This window comes from Podarcis filfolensis (assembly GCF_964270895.1).
Source record: "Podarcis filfolensis genome assembly, chromosome: 14".
NCBI lineage: Eukaryota > Metazoa > Chordata > Lepidosauria > Squamata > Lacertidae > Podarcis > Podarcis filfolensis.
The window spans coordinates 17,040,718-17,059,565 of NC_139616.1; the positions used below are offsets into that span (position 1 = coordinate 17,040,718).

At 43.1% G+C, this 18,848-nt stretch overlaps 1 protein-coding gene across 3 annotated transcripts in view; it reads right to left on the reverse strand.

Moving 5' to 3' along the window:
• Positions 1-262: 262 nt before the first annotated feature.
• TICRR (TOPBP1 interacting checkpoint and replication regulator) overlaps positions 263-18,848 on the reverse strand; it is a 41,067-nt gene continuing 22,481 nt past the window's right edge. For all 3 annotated transcript variants that reach the window (XM_083586133.1, XM_083586134.1, XM_083586132.1), the window contains 18 exons: positions 17,991-18,129; positions 16,618-16,760; positions 16,201-16,410; positions 14,871-15,004; positions 13,635-13,735; positions 12,772-12,865; positions 11,578-11,657; positions 9,783-10,022; positions 9,386-9,482; positions 9,041-9,104; positions 7,627-7,773; positions 6,419-6,509; positions 6,220-6,281; positions 5,645-5,785; positions 4,323-4,468; positions 1,986-4,104; positions 1,004-1,123; positions 263-679 (listed from right to left, as the gene is read on the reverse strand). In XM_083586133.1, the coding sequence (XP_083442259.1) occupies positions 564-679; positions 1,004-1,123; positions 1,986-4,104; positions 4,323-4,468; positions 5,645-5,785; positions 6,220-6,281; positions 6,419-6,509; positions 7,627-7,773; positions 9,041-9,104; positions 9,386-9,482; positions 9,783-10,022; positions 11,578-11,657; positions 12,772-12,865; positions 13,635-13,735; positions 14,871-15,004; positions 16,201-16,410; positions 16,618-16,760; positions 17,991-18,129 (4,244 nt within the window). In that variant the 3' untranslated portion in view covers positions 263-563. The remainder of the gene's footprint in view (positions 680-1,003; positions 1,124-1,985; positions 4,105-4,322; positions 4,469-5,644; positions 5,786-6,219; positions 6,282-6,418; positions 6,510-7,626; positions 7,774-9,040; positions 9,105-9,385; positions 9,483-9,782; positions 10,023-11,577; positions 11,658-12,771; positions 12,866-13,634; positions 13,736-14,870; positions 15,005-16,200; positions 16,411-16,617; positions 16,761-17,990; positions 18,130-18,848) is intronic.

Consider the following 18,848-nt stretch of genomic DNA (forward strand, 5'->3'; position numbering starts at 1 on the left):
ACATTGTTTCCTTCCTGTTCACAACTTAACCAAAAGTATTACTATTTATACTCCCTTCCTAGCAGTATTCAAGTACCATACAGCTTTGGAGGGTAGACTGATGCTAATTTCAGTTAATTTATGAGCTTTAAAACCTAACAATAAATATTAGTTTCCTTTGTTTCATGGCAAGGAAGATGTGAAATTGTTTTTTGCGTGGTACATAAAAGATATTCAGTTCCCTAGTATTTAGCTAGCACAAATGAAGAACATTCTTTCAGTACCATAAAAGCAACTTATCATATTAATTTATTTTACAAAAGTACTTTTTAAAAGCAGTCAGTTTCACCCATCATTTATATCCTTTAGTGCTTAAACCCTGGGAGGAGCCCTATGATGACACGCTCATAGCTTAAATTTATACGGAGACAGTACAGATTTTCCCCACAGAACACAACTGTGAGTTCATGAGCAAGAGGTGCTTCCATTGTGGCTGGCAATATTATCTTCATTTTGGTTTTAAAGTCATCCAAAATGGCTTTGTCATCAGGCTCCCAAGTATTTTCACCATCTTTTCCCCAGGCTCAGCTGAGCAGCCTTTTCCGTGAGTAGGTCCTCCTGATGGAATGTTGTCTCATGGTTGTACTGTGAAAGGGGGAGAGGTCTTCAGCTGCAGCTCCAAATGCATCACTGTTGTCTCCTGTGGAGGAAAGCAATAATATGAAAAATACTGGCAGGCATAGACAGGAGAGGCAAGCAGTTGTAAGTCAGCTATTTCCCTCCGTGGAACAGCAACTTTCCGTGAGAGAGCAAAATATCGAATAGATGGTGAAAGAACCCAAAGCAGTTTAAGAATAGGTTCTCACAGAACAGGACATGAAGGCTATAAAGGGAACTGGGTATTTTATTGCTATAGGAAGGTCTTACAAGAACCATTGGACTATATATGTGTGGGCAATTTGGCTCTTTGCAGTTCAGGCTTCTTTTGAAACACCACTCAGGGGTTCAAATAAACTGCATTTACCTGTGGGCCATTTCCTCAGGGATGTGGTGTGGCCTTGATAGAGCAGCGGGGACTGCGTCAGTGCCCGAAGTCCAGTAGCAGAGATTGTGCTCTTCCCTGAAGACGTTGGTGGAGTCATACCTAGGAGACGTGACAAAAGATATTAGACACAAACCCTGGGTGGAGGTTCCAACACTTCTGGTAGCTATGTAGTATTCATATGTGCAAAATGGCAAAAACAGGGCTTGGGTTAAGGTGAATAGATTAATCAACTACAGCTTGATCCTTCCTTTGAGCATGTAAGTGCAACCTTCTGTTTACTAAATTCTAAAATACTGAAGGAAACTTAAGACATATCTAAACGACTGGTCGACATTTTGGTAATATGCAAATTGACTGTTTAGTTATCTGCCTTTAATAAATTAACAGAACAATCCTATGCAAATTTGCTCATAAGTCCCACTATGCTCGATGGAGTCTACTTCCAATGAAGTGTGCATAGGACTGCATCTTAAAAACATCTGATCCACTGATAGCCCTTGACACAAGTTGTTTGTTGCTCCCAAACTGCTGGGGGGAAAGAAATACCACTAGCTCATTAGGGAAGCAATTAGACTTGTTTGTTAACCCTGTAAATTGCAATGCAGATTAATGGTGCTGTATAAATTTGGCATAATAGTGGGAGTATTAATTAAAAAAAGACAGTAGTAAGTAAGTTGAAAGTTCATAAAAGCAGAGCTGGAAGAGATTAAGTTTTGATTCAAGGCCCTTCTCAAAGGCATGACCTTTGGATCTACCATGCCACAACCAAGCAGGTACACTGTTGAATGGTTCCTGCAGCTGGGATTTTTTAAAGACTGAGCCATGCTTGGTGTGTTGGTAGGGCTGGCCAAAGGGTAATTCTAGAGCAATAAAGGTATGTGTGGAAAGATGCAAAGGAGCCTTTTCTCTGTTTGTATCTACTCTTCCTTTTCACTGTAGCTGAATTTCAGTCCAAAATTACCTGAAATGCTGAAGACCTCCTCTTGCTCTTCCAGTATTGTCTTGTTTAAGGATGCTACACCTTTTCCTGTACTCAGCAGTTCGGCTGCATACACTGCCGTGTTTGGGTTGCCTCTCTTTGCACAGTGCTTTTTTTTCACTTCCTGGCTGACTTCCTCCTCAGGAGACATGTGGCCAAAGGGCCTTTTTCTGAACTTTAGGCCAGGGGTCCCTCTGCAGGTGCTCTCGTCTCCACTGGGCTCTGCATCGCTGCAAGGTGACTGGTCCTGAAGCCTACAGATGCCTTCAAGTTCAAAGTCCCCCAAAGGCAGTGCTTTATTGATGCCAAGGTCGGAAGCTCTAGTTTCCCCAGCCACCTCCACGTGCCTCTCGCTTCTGCTGCAGCCCACAGTGGCCCTTTTCCTTCGCGGCCAGTCCTTGATTGCTTCAGGGGTCACTTTCCCTTTATGCTTTGGAGAAGGTGTCCAGGTAAGGCCAACGTTGCCCTGGGATGGGGAAGTAGAGTTGGGGGTGCAATGAGTTGGAGTGTACGACTGACATATATAGGTCTGCCCCCCACCCCCAAATTTCGCAGGGGTACTGTGAGCAGATCGATTACAAGATGGCGAGATGGAGACAGTTTCCAGTTTCCCAGAGTGCCTGCCGCACCAGGTCACGGAAAGATCCCCTGTAGCAAGATCGCTTTCCTCTCCTTTGGGCTTTCCAGACGACTGAGGATCCAAAGCTGGCCCAGAGCCAACCCTTTTAATTCGGAGCTTGGGCAGCCCAGAAGCTTGCATCTCGAGCTCAATCTCGTAAGTTCGTGGGCTCGTTGCCAGAGGCAGAGTGTGAGCAGTCCTAGGTGTGCTGAATGTTGCCCCCTTCTCGGGCTTCCCCAGCCGCGCTGCAGCCTCCCGCTGCCTTCTGTCTGGGGTGTGACGCAGTGAATAGGCACTCGGGCCAGACTTTGGGGTTTCGGGCAAGGAGGCCTGGTCACAAGCAGGAGGGCTCTGGAGGAGCAGAGGCTGCAGACTTACTGCCTTCTCCCCTGGCAAAACTGTACCTGGACCACCTTCTGCTTCAGAACTGCCAGTGGCGAACACACTGGTTAGAGAAGAAGCATCTAGGCGCTCGCACAGAACCACAGCATCTGGGAGAAGCATGTGGTCCTTTGTGGAGAGCTCGGGAGGCAGGTGTCTTTCTAACCCCCTCCTCCTACTTGGAGTCCGCACTCCACGTCTCTTCATGGAGGGGGTGCTCTCTGCTTTGGTTTTAGCAGAAAGATTCAAGTCAGTATAGCACGGATGCTGCTCGGCAGGCAGGCAGGCAGGTGACTGGAGGGCTTTGGCTGGGTACATGTTTGTGACCCTCTGGTGTTTCAAAGGAGTCTTTTGGGGAGTACAAGACTTCCTGCGCAGATCCCAAGTCCCAGTAGGAGAAAGTGTGGATGTGGCTATGGCATTTGGGGGTGGGCTATTTGGCAATGAGTTAACATCGGGCATCAAAACAGGATCACCAGGTGGGGAAAAGGTTTCACTAAGCTTGGTGTTCTTTGGACTTGAAGACGGTTCTGAAAGTCTGCCTCTGAATACCGCAGGTGTCACTTCTGACACCGGAGAGTCCAGCTCCAATGCTGAAAGTGGCTCTGTAAATTCTGCCTCAAGAGGCTGTTTCTGAACAGAAGCCGGAGAAGCAATTCTCCAGGCAACTCTCAAGGAGCGCCTTGGGGACGGCAGCTGTGAGAGCCACGTTCCTGGTGAATTTGATGGCAATGGAGAGAGCAGAGCAGCTGCCGAACAGGAACCACTTGCAGGCGAAGCAAATACATCATCAGGCACCTCATCCCCTGCCTGCTTTCCAGAAGTTTGCAGCTGTGCTGCCTTGTGCGGGGAAGAAAATATTTCCTTCATCAGAGCCGTGCGTGCAAAACAATCCCCTTTCTTTTCAGTGGCTTCAGGCAAGGACTTGCTCTTCTGTCTACAAGGTGAGAAGAGATTTCCCAAACTTTTGGCTGCACTATGCTTTGGGGCTCGGCTCTTTTGGGGGGTCTGCTGTAGCTTCTCCAGAATAGTTCTTCCTGGTGTGTTATTAGGGGGACTTAAGAGCTTCGGGGAAGACCGAAGGGATGCTTTTCTTGGTGTCTGTGGAAGGAGAGTGAAAATGGGTAACTGCTTTTGTCTAGGACTACAGCAACAGAACAGACTACATATGGAGCTTAATATCATTTCTACTTACAGAATCACTTATGTATTTGACTATTGACATTACATATTAAGGCTGTACACTAGAAGTGGGAAATTAAGGTGGCATGTAGACTAGATAAGTAGGTATGGAAAGAAACATAAGACAGCAATTTTACCTGATAAACAAGCTCACTGGAGGCTAAAGTTTTTCTTCTTGTTCTGGGTGAGCCCATCCCTTCAGAACCAAACACATCAAGAACTGCTCCAAAGAGAAGGCTCTTTGGGGACTGGATGGCTTTTTTCACAAGAGGAGATGCTAAGCCTGTAAAACAAAAAGATAGCAAACAGTCCACACAAGTGTCAGCTGCTGTAGGCTCAAGCTTTTAAGGCAGCATGTTCCTGGCTACCCACATGGGCATGAACTAGTTAGTAACTACAAACCAAACATTTCCAACTTGTAGATGTCTGACTAAATGTATGCCTGACTTGCTACGCTGAGAGACCGTGCCATACAAACCTTGGTCTCTGCAGTGACAAAGTGGAATAATTACTTTCAGCAGCAACAAGTGGCAGGTATCGCCTACAACTGCAACTGGAGGGACAAGTTAGCATGCAGGGACAGGTTAGACCTCCATTTTACTATCTGCTTCAAATTGCCCTCTATAATGTACAGTGGTACCTCAGGTTACAGACGCTTCAGGTTACAGACTCCACTAACCCAAAAATAGTACCTCAGGTTAAGAACTTTGCTTCAGCATGAGAACAGAAACTGCGCAGCGGCAGGAACGAATTAAGTTCTTAACCCGAGGTACAACTTTACTTATGGCAGATATATGAATATCACTAGCGGACTATGAGGCCTGTAGAAGGAATGAATGAAAGTAGGAGTAGGACCCAGGTGATTGTTAGATAGACAGTAGTTTTCTGTACCAATCCATCTACCACTGAGAAGTGGGGCTGTCCACCTCCAAGGAAATATAGGGAGAGTAGTTTTAGGTTGTGGTACCGTACCTGTGGAATACCCTACCCAAGGAGGCTTGCTTACCTCTCCCTTCAATGTTCTGAAAGAAAGGATGCAGCAAGCTCAACACACGTCGTTGTGTGTTGCTGATTTTGCGTGAAAATCAGTCTGTTTGAGAAACGAGTATCTATCATTTATTATTATTATTGGCTAATCAATTTGTTTTGATGGAGAAAGATAAGGGAGCTTGAACATCCAGCAGATGTAGATTAACGTCTACTTTGCCTAAAAAAATACATTTTATTTATAGAGTTTTTCATGACAGTACAACGTCAAACAAGCATTAGAAGAAAAGGACAAAATTTCCCAGGCAAATAAACAATAGAAAAGTTGCAGGTAGAGCAAATAGCACAGTAGGAACACTCAGGTAAAATAAAGCAGCATCTACTTTGCCTCTGACTGAACTCTCATGTGTTTTCAAGCCAATCTTGTAATCAATCCCTGGAACCAACAGCAATCTGTTGCTTGCTTCCATACCTGTTAAACTGTCTTGTACATCAGGTGCTTCCGACTGCATTTGCTGTACACTCTTCTTGCTGGGTTGAGAGCAGTAGAAGGAACCAGAGACTGCTCTATCCTGTAAAAGTTGCTTGATCCGTGGACTTCTTCTTAATCCACCTTTGGGTTTGTATGTGGAAGAAACAAGGTTTGTCTTTAAACTCACAGCCATATAGTACCAAGTCAGTGCCACCAATAAAGGGGAATCTAAGAACTGGTGCTGCAACTCAGCATTTTGTTGTTGTTGTTTAGTCATTTAGTCGTGTCCGAGTGTTGAGATGATAAAATGGAGGGAGAACCAGTGATCTTCCCAGATATTGCTGGACTACCATTGACCATGCTGGATGGCCATGACTGATGTTGGAATCCAACATGTTCCCCATACCCACTGTAAACTGTCCGGAACTCCTTGAACGAAAGGTAGGATAAAAATGAAATAAAGATCGGAATTTTTGCCACCTTCTGCTCTGTTAACAAATGAATTTAAGCTATAGCCAAAGAGCTGGAGCTCCCCAAACATGCAAATAAAAAGGTCACATAAAATCAACACCTACATGGTATGGCTTTTTCAGGAGATTCTTCTACAATGCCAACTTCAGATCCAGGGTCTGAATTCCTATGAAGGAAACACTGCTTTAGAAGTTCAAGCACAATGGCAAAGGACATCCAAGTGCAGAAAGGTATCCAGAAAAGTTCCACTTTCTACCAAAAACAGTAAGTTGCTTGATCAGTGAATCTGGTGCCTTCACTCACCGGCCTTTAATCTGCTTGTGCAGCAGCCGCCTGGAGATCTGCTTGTGCAACGGTGTTTCTGCCACACTCTTGGTCAGCAGTTTGAGATTATCTGAAAAGTACCAAAGAATAATTATCGCAAGGTAGCAAGTCTGCGCAATGACTTGCATTGTGTAAGCCAGGTGAGGATAACATATTTGACGTTTTGAAGTTTAGAAGCAAGTACTTTTTCAGATTGCAAACAGCTTCAGCCCCCGCATCTAAGTTTTTCCCTTCCCTTCCCTTCCAAAATACCCTTTGACTCTCTGGGGTGGGAAGTCCTCCTGGCTCCACATTCACTTAATCCCTTCCATAGTAGACACCTTCCCTGGTGTTCCATATTTTCCCACTTACTGCTTTTGCCCCAGCCATCCTACATAAGCCAAGACAAGCAGTGGGAGTTACGTTCCAAGGCACCACACATTTAAGTGAAATTGCGTATATCTGAAACACTATTGATAAAGCCTGCAAACACCCTGTTCTGCCCCCGCCTCATCCCCTTTTGTGATGTTTTTGGGTCACTTCTGGGTTTGGAGCAATGCATGTGTTGCGCACAGATCGGACGCACACACAACAGTCGCTGCCTGTACAGCAAAGCACTCATTTAAGTAACCTCTCACCTAAAGAATCATTGACACCGAGAGACAATGGGACTGCTTAAGGTGCCCCGACTATAAAATTGGAGAAATCGAGAGATATATAGCTCGCCGTTCCTGGAAGGAGCCTTTAAAAAAGTCCCATATGCTCAGAGACTTTGCGCCTGTTCATTGGGGGAGATAGGAAGCCCAGAGAACCTGTTCTTTAGATGTCCCTTTTATGAAGAGGCACGTAGTAAGACCACTGATCTCCTACTGGTGAGGCTCCCTGACCTCCCAGAAAAGCAAAAATGCGACCTTCTCCTGTTAGGCAAAGATCAGAAGACGACCCAGGTGGTCACCAGATTCTGTGTACAGATCTGTAGGTGGAGACCATCTCCCATCTCAAACTAGTTTGTTAAGAAAATCCCCAAACTTGGTTCTATGGGTGACTCTGGGTCAGCTCCCTGCGGTAGTTTATTGTTGTACATTGTTTTTAAATTTATTGTTGTACATTGTTTCAATTGCTTGTTTTCCTTCTGTGACTGTACCCCAAGTGTGTTTTATAAGCTGGTCTCCGACTGTAATAAATTATCTATCTATCTAACCTCTCACCTCTTGCACACTCCTTAGCTCGGTTCCGCCTGTTTTTTAAACCTTCTACAGCTGATACTGACTGGCTTCGAGGAATCTTTGATAGGGATCTTTTGCCTGGAGGAAGCATTTCTTCATTGAAGAGGTTCCTTCGTACCTTTGTCACTTCTGGAAGCATCAAAAAGCCAAAAGAAGGAACTGAGTTTTGATTGCTGTTCACAAGACAAAACACTCTGGAGAAAATATTATCTTTCTGTGCAGTTCAAAATCCGAGAATTAATATAAAGTGTCAGATTAATTTTTTTTCATAATTAAGTATTTTTTTCTTTGTTTTAAATCCTGGACACACAGAGAACCAAAAGGAAGACGCTGGGTTGTATCCAACTAATTTCTATCCCAAGTAGACCCATTAAAATTAATGGGCTTAGTTAGTAATGTCCATCAATTTCAGTGGCTCTACTCTGAGTAGGATTACCACTGGATCTAACTCTCAAGAAATTAAGAAGATCCAGAATGAGAATCACGTAGAGCCCAAATGCATCGCTGCTGAACTGAATCACGTATCCTGTTGAACGCAGTGGAGATACGAATTGCTTCTCTCCACAATGCACAACCTGAATTCAGTGATACATTCTGGATTACTATCGATAGACACTAGGGACTCTGGCAATAAATGCACATTTCATGGCGCTTATTGTTGGATCAAAAGAGAAAAGTTTGGTAAACATAAAATTATTTCCATCCTCATAAGCCTGGACAAAGCTTTTAAAACATATATATGGATATTCTTTAAATAAACCAAGCACTGTGCCAAATTTGAGAAAGTCAGTTGCAGTTGTTACAGTTTTGGGATGGATAAAAAAAAGGAATTACAGTGGTGCCTCGCAAGACGAAAAGAAGCAGTTCCGCGAGTCTCTTCGTCTTGTGGTTTATTCGTCTTGCGAAGCAAGCCCATTAGCGGCTTAGCGCTATTAGCGGCTTAGCGGGCTTAGTGGATCAGCTGTTAAGCGGCTTAGCGGATCAGCTGATAAGCGGCTTAGCGGCTTGGGGAAAAGGGGGGGGGACTCGCAAGACATTTTCGTCTTGCGAAGCAAGCCCATAGGAAATTCGTTTTGCGAAGCACCTCCAAAACAGAAAACCCTTTCGTCTAGCGGGTTTTCCGTCTTGCGAGGCATTTGTCTTGCGGGGCACCACTGTATTGAATTTCTCCTAGTGTATTGTGGGCAATTTGTCTGAAAACTGAGGACAGGAGAGATGCCCCTGGGGAAGAAACTCACCAAATTGCAAACTAGTCCACTAGTAGGTGGATAAATGCCACTTTAGACAGACCTCTGGCTTCACCTCTTGACAAGCCTGAAATCCCTCCAAGGGATTAATCTGAATCAGATCACACCACTACCATCTAGTTCTCTAATAAGGAAGGAAGGAAACTCACCTTGCACTGCCACTTTCTGTACAGATGGTACTGATTTCACATCAAGGCACACATGAGAGCTGTCCTAAATTATTAGAATATAGTATTAGAAAGATTTCAAAATTACATCTATTTATAGGTAATGGGGAAAAATAATGCTGGAAACTGAAATCCATTTATTTGGAAAAGGACTTCCCTTCGTTCCAGTGAAAACTAAATTAGTGGAACAGCTTTCCATATAAAGGTGTTTAACATCTGAATTTCAGAAAGGCTATTCAAACACGCATAGAGATGCAGGAGTTTTACAGCTGCTACATGCATTTTCTGGTTTTCCAGAAAGATATTGCAGGGGGGACAGGACGTTACCTTCCTAGTACGGTTTTTGGGTACTTGAGGAATCTCTATTTGGCGCAAGTTCTGTGATGCTTCTGTTACACTCCGGTGTCTGGCCAGCGTACTCCTTCTAGAAGTACAAAGTAAAATCTTGAGCAAGACACACAATTACATTTCAACAAATTTTTTTTAAAAAAGTAGGGGCTTTTCATGTAGCCACCTTGAAATAAGGTTCATTGTTTTTAACACGAAGAGACATTCTCCCACGCTGCCCCTCAAGGTAATCTAACACCAACAGGAAGCCCACATGGACCCACCTTTGAAATGTTTGCAATCTCCTTTGATAAACCTCAGAAGGAATTTCCTTATTCAGAAAGAAATTGCAACCCAGTCTAATTTTAATTCAATGCCATTTACGCCTTGCAGTCACCTTTTCTTGGCAGATCTGGTGCGTAGTTCTTCCAGTTGTTCTGCATCGGTACTTAAGGAAGCTGTTCTGGAAACAGGAACTGAGGATGCAGAAGGAGGCAGGGATGGGGTTTGGCTCTCCTGACTGAGGGAATCGTCACTGAAGAAGTCTGCTGGCAGGACAGAGGCCAGCTTTGGGGGAATCTGTGTCCCCAGACTGTAGTACAAATCCCCAAGGGTCTTTGGCATAGATTCCAGGTACCTACAGAGACATCGTAACACAAGCATGCATCAGACATGCTACTTACCAAAGACTCTAACCTCTGTGAGATTTTGTTACCAGATTCTGCACCCGACTTTATTATTAAACTTGCAAGCTCTTGATTTTAAGAGTATGCCTATGGTTTCAGTTGAAGAAGAGGGGTGGTTGTGGCAATAATGGAAAGCATACAAATCTGCCATAAAAATAAATCAATCAGAAGGCATGTTCACTCACTACTAGCCCAGTTATCCCTCTTTCCCAACTGAGTTATGTTTCCTTCATTTGACGATTTAGCCCAGCCAGAAAGTTTTCACACAACCAGGTATCCAGCTGAGCAACCAAAATACTTGTTGTGCCTTCAGTGGATTCACAGTGCAATCTTAGAATCATAGAACCGTAGAGTTGGAAGGGACCCTGAGGGTCATCAAGTCCAACCCCCTGGGTGGGCTCGAACCACCAACCTTCTGGCTAAGAGCCAGAATCACTGACCCATTGTGCCACCTGAGATCTTCTGTATGTTTGCTCAAAAGTAGGGCCAATTGAAATCGATGGGTAGAAATCTTAACCAGTGAAATAAAGCAATATACCACTACAGATTTGTTACACACTGTTCTGATATCTCTAATGAATTGATGGTATATAAGTATGCTTACAAAGGGACACGGGTGGCGCTGTCGGTTAAACCACAGAGCCTAGGACTTGCCAATCAGAAGGTTGGCGGTTTGAATCCCCACGATGGGGTGAGCTCCCGTTGCTCGGTTCCTGCTCCTCCCAACCTAGCAGTTTGAAAGCACGTCAAAGTGCAAGTAGATAAATAGGTACCACTCCGGTGGGAAGGTAAACAGCGTTTCCATGCGCTGCTCTGGTTCGCCAAAAGCGGCTTAGTCATGCTGGCCACATGACCTGGAAGCTGTACACCGGCTCCCTTGGCCAATAAAGCGAGATGAGCGCCACAACCCCAGAGTCGGCCACGACTGGACCTAATGGTCAGGGGTCCTTTTACCTTTACCTTAAGTATGCTTACAAGTGAATAAATAAATTTACTACACTCCATCAAGCAACAGTACTACCCAAGTACTCTGGTCTATATTTGGAAACTTTAAACAAACAAACATCAACCAAAAGAAACCAAAGTGTTCTTTAGATTAAACTCGGTGAAATTCATGGACCTAAGTTGGTCTTGTCTCTTAATTTCAGTGGACCTACTCTGAGTAAGACTAACGTTGGATGCAACCCCAAATAAATTTGTAGCAGCTAGAGAAGAAAAAAAACACCCTAGACTTAATTTGAAACATCCCCAACTATTTAAATAGTGATAAAGTTGAAATACAGTCAATTTTGTTTTAATTCTGGTTCAGGAAGGCTGCAATGAGCCTAAGAATGGTAAACATAAAATACTGGCAATTCAGACAACCAGCTCTTTAGCTCATGTTCTGCATTAATAGTCATGCAGCTCTCAAGTCCTCTGCATAACAGAATTTGTTCAGCCTTCCCTGCTCCACTCATCGGTTTGTAAATGAATGAATAAAATTAGCCAGCACACAAGAGCACTTACGTTTCTACAACTTCTTCCAAAAACCTGGCGAGGTATCCTGGGTCTTCAGTCAAACACAAAATCCGCAGCATCTCTGTCATCTGCAAGCAAGTTGAGTGGCAAAAAATTGGTCAAGGGTTAATGATAGCAGGCCAGTTCACATGTAATGCCAGGCCAAAGCATGATTTAGCGTGAACAAACAAATGTGCAGTTCTGCTGTTTCCACTATGGCCTCATTGACCTTTGTTCAGATATAACATAAAGCCAAACCTTGACTTAAGCACAAATGAGCAAACATGCAGGTTCCTGGAGTGAACACTATGGCTGCTGTGCTCCTTTCCTAGACCCATGCGATCCAGGGCTAAGTCAATGTTTGTTTGAATACATTTTATCGAGGCTTATGAAGAAAAATAAAAAACTTAGTATCATTTTTTTCCTCTTTTTGTCCAAACTAAGACTTAAATCTTACAATAAAAAACATAAAGAGAAGTGGCGAGGGAAGGGGAGAAAGGAATAAAGAAAGAGAAAGAGAGAAATAAAGGAAAAGAAATAGAAAATAGTTTTTAAAAAATAAATAAATCAGAAGGTAGAGGACTTCGTCTGTCAGCTATATATAAACAATATTCACTTCATCTACTCCAAGATAACACCCAACAAAGCCACTTTCTAAAAAACAAACCTTATCCTCATTCCTCAAATCCAAATTTAATTAATTCACTTTCTTTTTCATGCAAAATAGTCTTTAACAAATGTTAACAATGACTTATCTCCAATTAAACATGTCAACTGACATGTTTAATCGATTGGCATGGTTACGTCAATGTTTAAATTAGCAGTGCATCCCAAACCTAACAGACAAACGAAGAGTGGTACACTAAGAACAAACTTTGGTTACAAGCTTGTGACTTGTCTGGAATGAGATAAACCACAAACCCGGGTTTGGACATTAACCCTGAGACAAACAATAGCTTAGCCCTGCATAGTCCATCAGTAGCAAGACCAGGGGAAGAGTGCAACGGCAGTGATCTTCACACCAGGAAGTAGCATGTTTGTTCATTTGTGCTAAGTTATTGTTTGGTTCCACATTATACGCTGGCCGGGTCACCGAGACCATAGTTGCTGCTCAACAGCAATTGAGATGTGAAGATTTCACATGCTGGCTGAGAATTGCTGTTTTCAACTTCTGGAACCCAGAGGCAAGGCTTGTTCATCTACCTCTTCCACAAGCTGTTCCATCCCATCTGTGCTGTTTTGCAAAGAAGGGCACTGCAGGCACATTTCAAGGCGCAGATAGACCTGAAGCTGACACCTATTAAAGAGAGGGAGAGGGAAATATGAATGGAAGAGAAGGTGTGCCCTGCTGCTAATTTTATATCACCTGCTGAGAGTACAGTGGTACCTCGGGTTAAGTACTTAATTCGTTCCAGAGGTCTGCTCTTAACCTGAAATTGTTCTTAACCTGAAGCACCACTTTAGCTAATGGGGCCTCCTGCTGCTGCTGCGCCACCGGAGCACGATTTATGTTCTCATCCTGAAGCAAAGTTCTTAACCTGAAGCACTATTTTTGGGTTAGCGGAGTCTGTAACCTGAAGCGTATGTAACCTGAAGCGTATGTAACCCGAGGTACCACTGTAGTAGCAACATTAGCAGCAGAAACAGCTACAAATGTTTCCACCCAGTGCCTTCCTTGCTGCCACTATCTTTCAAAAAGCTGAGCGAGGAGCCACACGTTATTGTTACGATACCATGGATATTGACTGGTATTCTGGTTTGTTAGTGCAAGGGTGATATCTGCCTATCAAAAGCAGGATACAAACATTGTAAAACAGATTAACATAAGTGATTTTGCAAGGTTGTTTACACATTCAGCATATTATCTAGATGGTACACACCACTACACAAAGCTATCCTTGAAAATTAAAACAAAGGGTAATTGTTATTTTTGTAGGAAAGTGTTCACTAGTGAATTCCTCCACTGCTGCGCAAGAGAATTTGGTAAGGCAATCTCTTCAGCACGACAGCAATCTATTCCACAATTATCAGAACAACCTATCTGGGAAAGTAATAGCGTCTCGTACTCTCTGACTTTGATTTCCTTATCAGGATCGTTGCCAAGCTGCTGACGGAGGGCTTTACTGGTTTTCAGGAGATTGCTTCGGATTGTATGCACACCAGCTGCCTGTAGATTTAAAATCAGAAAGCATGTAACGCTCCGAGGACAGACAGCAACTTTAGAAGCAATGCAATGAAATAATACCTGAACTGTTTAATTGCAATGGCAAAATGAAATATTTGAGCAGACAGAATGATCAGTGTCAAGGAGACATTCAGGAGCAACAGGGTTAAGACTTCTAGGGGGTTTTGTGTTAAGATATAAAATGTTAACACTGGATCTTTACCTTCAGGCTTCCTACCAACTTCAGTTTTTTTAAGTATTTCCTAGGTTCAGTGCAGTTACACCCAGCATGTAAACTCAAATAGCAATGGACAAACAACTAGGTTCAAGGATTAAAGGTTTTTAATTGATTTATTAAGAAAAGGGCATGTACCACACAAAAATGTGTATTTGCCACTGCCGGCAAGATTTAGCACCAAACCAGATGAGACATTAAGCACAACCATGCATGTAACATGCCATCTACTTTGACCTTAGCAAACACACTGATTCTCACCAGGAAATATATCCCAACACTGGGAATGTTGCTACTGTGCTTGAAGCACAATTCCTGCAATTTATTGCTCTGGATTTGGGTGGGGAACCTTTGACCCTGCAGATGTTGGCGGATCACAGATCCCATCACCACCAACCGTGTGCCATACTGGTTGGTGCTGATGTGAGTTGTAGCCGAGCAACAGATTCCAAAACCCTGCTCTGGATGAATAATCTAGGACTGAGCTGAAAGGGACCTCCTTTTTGTGATGAAGTATCTTGGTTTGTGCAAGAACAGAATCCTTGTTTTGATTATTAGAGGGGCGGGAGGGAGGAATGCAAACCGGCAAAAAAGAAAAAAACCCCAGCAAAATTTCCCCAAAGCATGTTGCCAAAAGAGGTCAATGGATTGTATGTTTTACAGCAAAAGACATCTGTGTCCCACAAAGTTTTGCTCATTGCAGGCACACAGAGATCTGTAAAGAAAGGCCTCATTGGTGCTGCTGCCTGAATATCCAGCATTTTCTTCCATTTCCATTCCAACTCTAAAATGGCATGAAATCGCCTCATGTTTTAAGAACCTGTTGTACATTCTCCCTACCCCCAAACCCCTTACTATATGTTTATATTTAAATGGAAAACCAGGCATGTCTAGCTACCCTACCTCATTTGATTTCTGCAACGCATTAACAGCTGCCACCGTCTCCTGGGCATACGCAAACAAATTCTCTCCGCTTGTCACCGCCTTCTGGTAGTTTGTAGATATAAAAGAAAGCATCTCCTCCTCAGTCCTGAAGCCTACAAAACAAATGCACACATAGGGAAACCAAAGTGTGTGTGGGGGGGGGGGGGGAATCAAGAACTTGCCATGAACAGTTCATGCAATCAAACACTTAAAGAATAGTGCTAAAGGATTATTTGAAACACATAGCTCTAGTAGGTAAAAGAAAGGAATGGCCAGGGGTAGCCACATGGTGTCCTTCAGGTGTAGAAGGGACTTCAACTTCCATTACCCAACCACTGGGCCATGCTGGCTGGGGCTAAGGGAATTCAAGTATGATCACAGCGGGAGGACACCGTGTTGACTACCTACAGGGTAGGCAACCATAAATGCTTTCTCCTTTTTCAAAAAATGTATTTTTATACAACCTTAAAACATAAGTTAATTCCCTTCTTTTCTTTCCATGGTTCATTTTACACAGCATAAATCCCTGCAGATTTTATATAAACTAAACCATTCAGTTTTCCATTATTACTTCCATCAAAACTTGTTTACACTGTTGAATATTTCTTAATGCTGCCAGTGTTTTCAAGTGTACACAATTTCCCCCCATATATTCAATAAACATTTTCCAATCTTTTCTAAATTCATGTTCTTCTTGTTCTCTTATTCTGTATGTTAGGTCCGCAAGCTGCACATATTCCATCAGTTTAAGCTGCCATTCTTCTTTGGTTGGGACCTCACTCGTTTTCCATTTTGGGGCTAACAAAACATGGGCTGCAGTAGTGGCATACATAAATAACCTTTTATGACACTTGGGAATTTCAGTCTGAATTATCCCCAACAAAAAGGACTCTGGGTTTTTTTTTTGGAAAGGTGCTTTTAAACATTTTTTTCAAATGCATTATAAATTATTTCCCTATACTCTTTTACCCTTTTACAGGTCCACCACACATGAAAGAACGTTCTTTCATAAATGCTTTTTCCAATGAGGGAGCAATAAAAAAGCAATTCTACCTCTGCAGGTTTCTTATACCTTGGCTCACAGATTGCAGTAGTCCCCATACTGGTGCCACCAGTAGCAAGAAATACTCCACAATTCTACTACATTTAAAACAGTGCCTTCTACTCAGGCTCTTATAGCTAGAATATCCTAAACATTTTTCTTCCCCCTCTACTTCCAAATCCATTGCAAAATCCATTGCTTTTCCTACAAAGCCTCTCTGCACTCTCCAAAAGACAGGGCAGGCAGAGGACTTTATTTTGTACATACCTATCTTGGTTTTCTTTGCTTCCCCCCTTTCTTCCACTTTATCATTCAATCTTCTCGGTAATAGCTTTTGGGAAACATTCTCACTGACTGGCATCTCTCCATCTGGCTGGAACTTTTGAGCCTTTACATTCAGCCTTGCAGCGTTTAGCATTTGAAGGGAGCGAGGCATGGTCTTCATTTTTTGCCTAACGGGAGTCCGGGGAACTCCGCCTGCTCAAATCAATAGACATAGGCATAACTTGGAGTTAGAGAAATGATAGTGAACCACATCCAACAGAAGAAAAGAATACCACATGCACATAAAGCAGAGCTTTTTAAAAAATCAAGTAGAAGCAGCGTGTTTATTAAAGCACAAGAGAGACAGCTATCTTGAAGAATGGAACAGAGGGTGGACAAGTGACAGTGGAATGTGCATACGTCTCTTCCTGTGATCCCGCTGTTGGGATGTAGCAGAGATGCCAGAGGCTTTCTTCTGGTAAAATTCAGACAGACAGTGGGTAAGTTCCCTTTCATAATTTGGAGCCTCCTTTTCCTCAGCAGAAGACCCTGCCTGCAGCAACCTGTGTAGGGAAAGATTGCTTCTGTTTATAAATCTTATTTTGACAGCAAAGGCAAAGATTTTCCTTTCCACTACAGTTGAAAGCTTGCAATATGTAGCATGTCTAACCAGCTCCGCTGAACTCTGCAAGTCTTCCTAGTCATTCTACACCTGAGGCCAAACTCTTGTCTGTATAGGACATATTCATTCATGTTGAAATGTGAAGTTCTGAAAACCATATCTTTTTTATTCAATTTTAAATTTGGTCTGTATTATGGAGTAAATATTATTTTTGCTCATTACTTCATAGATAGCTCAGTCTCTGCGACGAGGCTGGACCACCTTCACGGAATGCTTGCTGATTCAGTCTAAACTCCCGCATTGCCATTTATTAAGCTCATGTTAGACTTTGAAAAATTAACCGGACACCCGTACCCAGGTACCCAAGTCCCATTCTTATCAGCCAAGTGCCACTGGGGAACTTTGAAGAGTTTTTGCCAGGGAGCAGGCACAATAAAAGCCTTATGTTTCCCCCCACTCCGACTCCCTGCAATCTTGATGCCATAACCCAAGGCAAGAATGGGATGGGACCATTTCTCATAAGAACCCTCCCTCAGTCTGAAGAAGTGGTCACCAGAACCTCCCTCATATATCTGTACCCTCACCCATCTAACCAGGCAGTAAAGGGACTGTTTACTGAGTAGGTCTATTTCACCACTCAAAACTAGGTATTCATTTCAAAACCACTGAGACAAGCTATAACAACGTAACTGTAACACAGAAAATAATCTGTGTTTTGATCCTCACTAAGAAGCATTCATGTTGTCTGTCGCCCAGGCTTTAATAGATCCTTAGGATTATATAATTCTAATTTTGCATTTATTTAACATGGAAAGATCATGTGAAGAAGAAAAAAACTGATAAGGCATAGCCAATGCAAATACATTGGTTGATGAACACCTTAGCAGTTGAACGTTTTGGCTCCCGAACACTGCAAACCCAGAAGTGAGTGTTCTGGTTTGTGAACGTTCTTTTGGAAGCTGAATGTCCGACGGTGCTTCCTGCAGCCAATTGGAAGCTGCACCTTGGAAGCCGAACGTTTTGGAAGTCGAACAGACTTCTGGAATGGATTCCATTCAGCTTCCAAGGTACAACTGTATATTTTGTAAGGCTGATTATAGAATCCTCCACATCACAGATCTGCTCTTCCTGAAATTAAACTGGCTTTGAAGGCAAAGCAAAAAAGAATCACCTGAATGATTCCATCAAGTGAGAACTTGCTCCACAGAGGTTTGAGAAAGAGTACCAGCCTTCAATCATGGCAGGACTCCAGGGGTGGGTGCAGGACAGCTCCTGCTGTGCCCACTCTGGAATCATAGTTTCTGCTGGGTCTGCAAAGACAGAATAAAAGCATCCAAGAATGATATCGGCCACAGTCTATTCCACAGTTAGGAATGAAGTTGCTGCAAATGTTATGCATGTTTATTTAGTTATTTAACTATTTATTATACCGTACTTTTCTTTAAAAACAATACTTCAAGGTGGTATTTTATTTCATTTACTTAGAAATTAATCCCCCAGAGTTCAAAAGACCTTATTTTCCAAGTCATCTGCATACAATTCTACTTTCCAACAATATGGATGAGTCTATAGCAAACTAACCAGAGCAAAGATTCAAACACCCCGCCCCCCCAAACACACCATAGACATTAGATACACAAAACCGCTTTAAACAGGCAGGGCATCGCTGTTTTAGATCAGTGGCTTTAAAACTATATTCCAGCAAACACTGGAGTTTCTTGGATGGTTATCTGGGGTTTCTCAATGAGAAGTTCTGATTAAAGATGCCTTTCTCCTCGTTACCAACCTTCCCCTGCAATGTGCAGCTGCAAGAGAAGGTGGGTTATGTTTTAAGGGCATGTTTCTCAATTCAGGTAGGGCACTGGTAGTGGAGAACTGAAGGGAAGCAACTCTGGTTGATTTCTGTTGGAACTATGGGACCAAGGGCCATTGGGAGACTGCATCCCCTTCCACCCAGGACAAACATCATGGCAAGGGGAAGACCACTCTGGCCCCATCCACTGACCAGAGAAGGAGCAGCTGTAGGGAG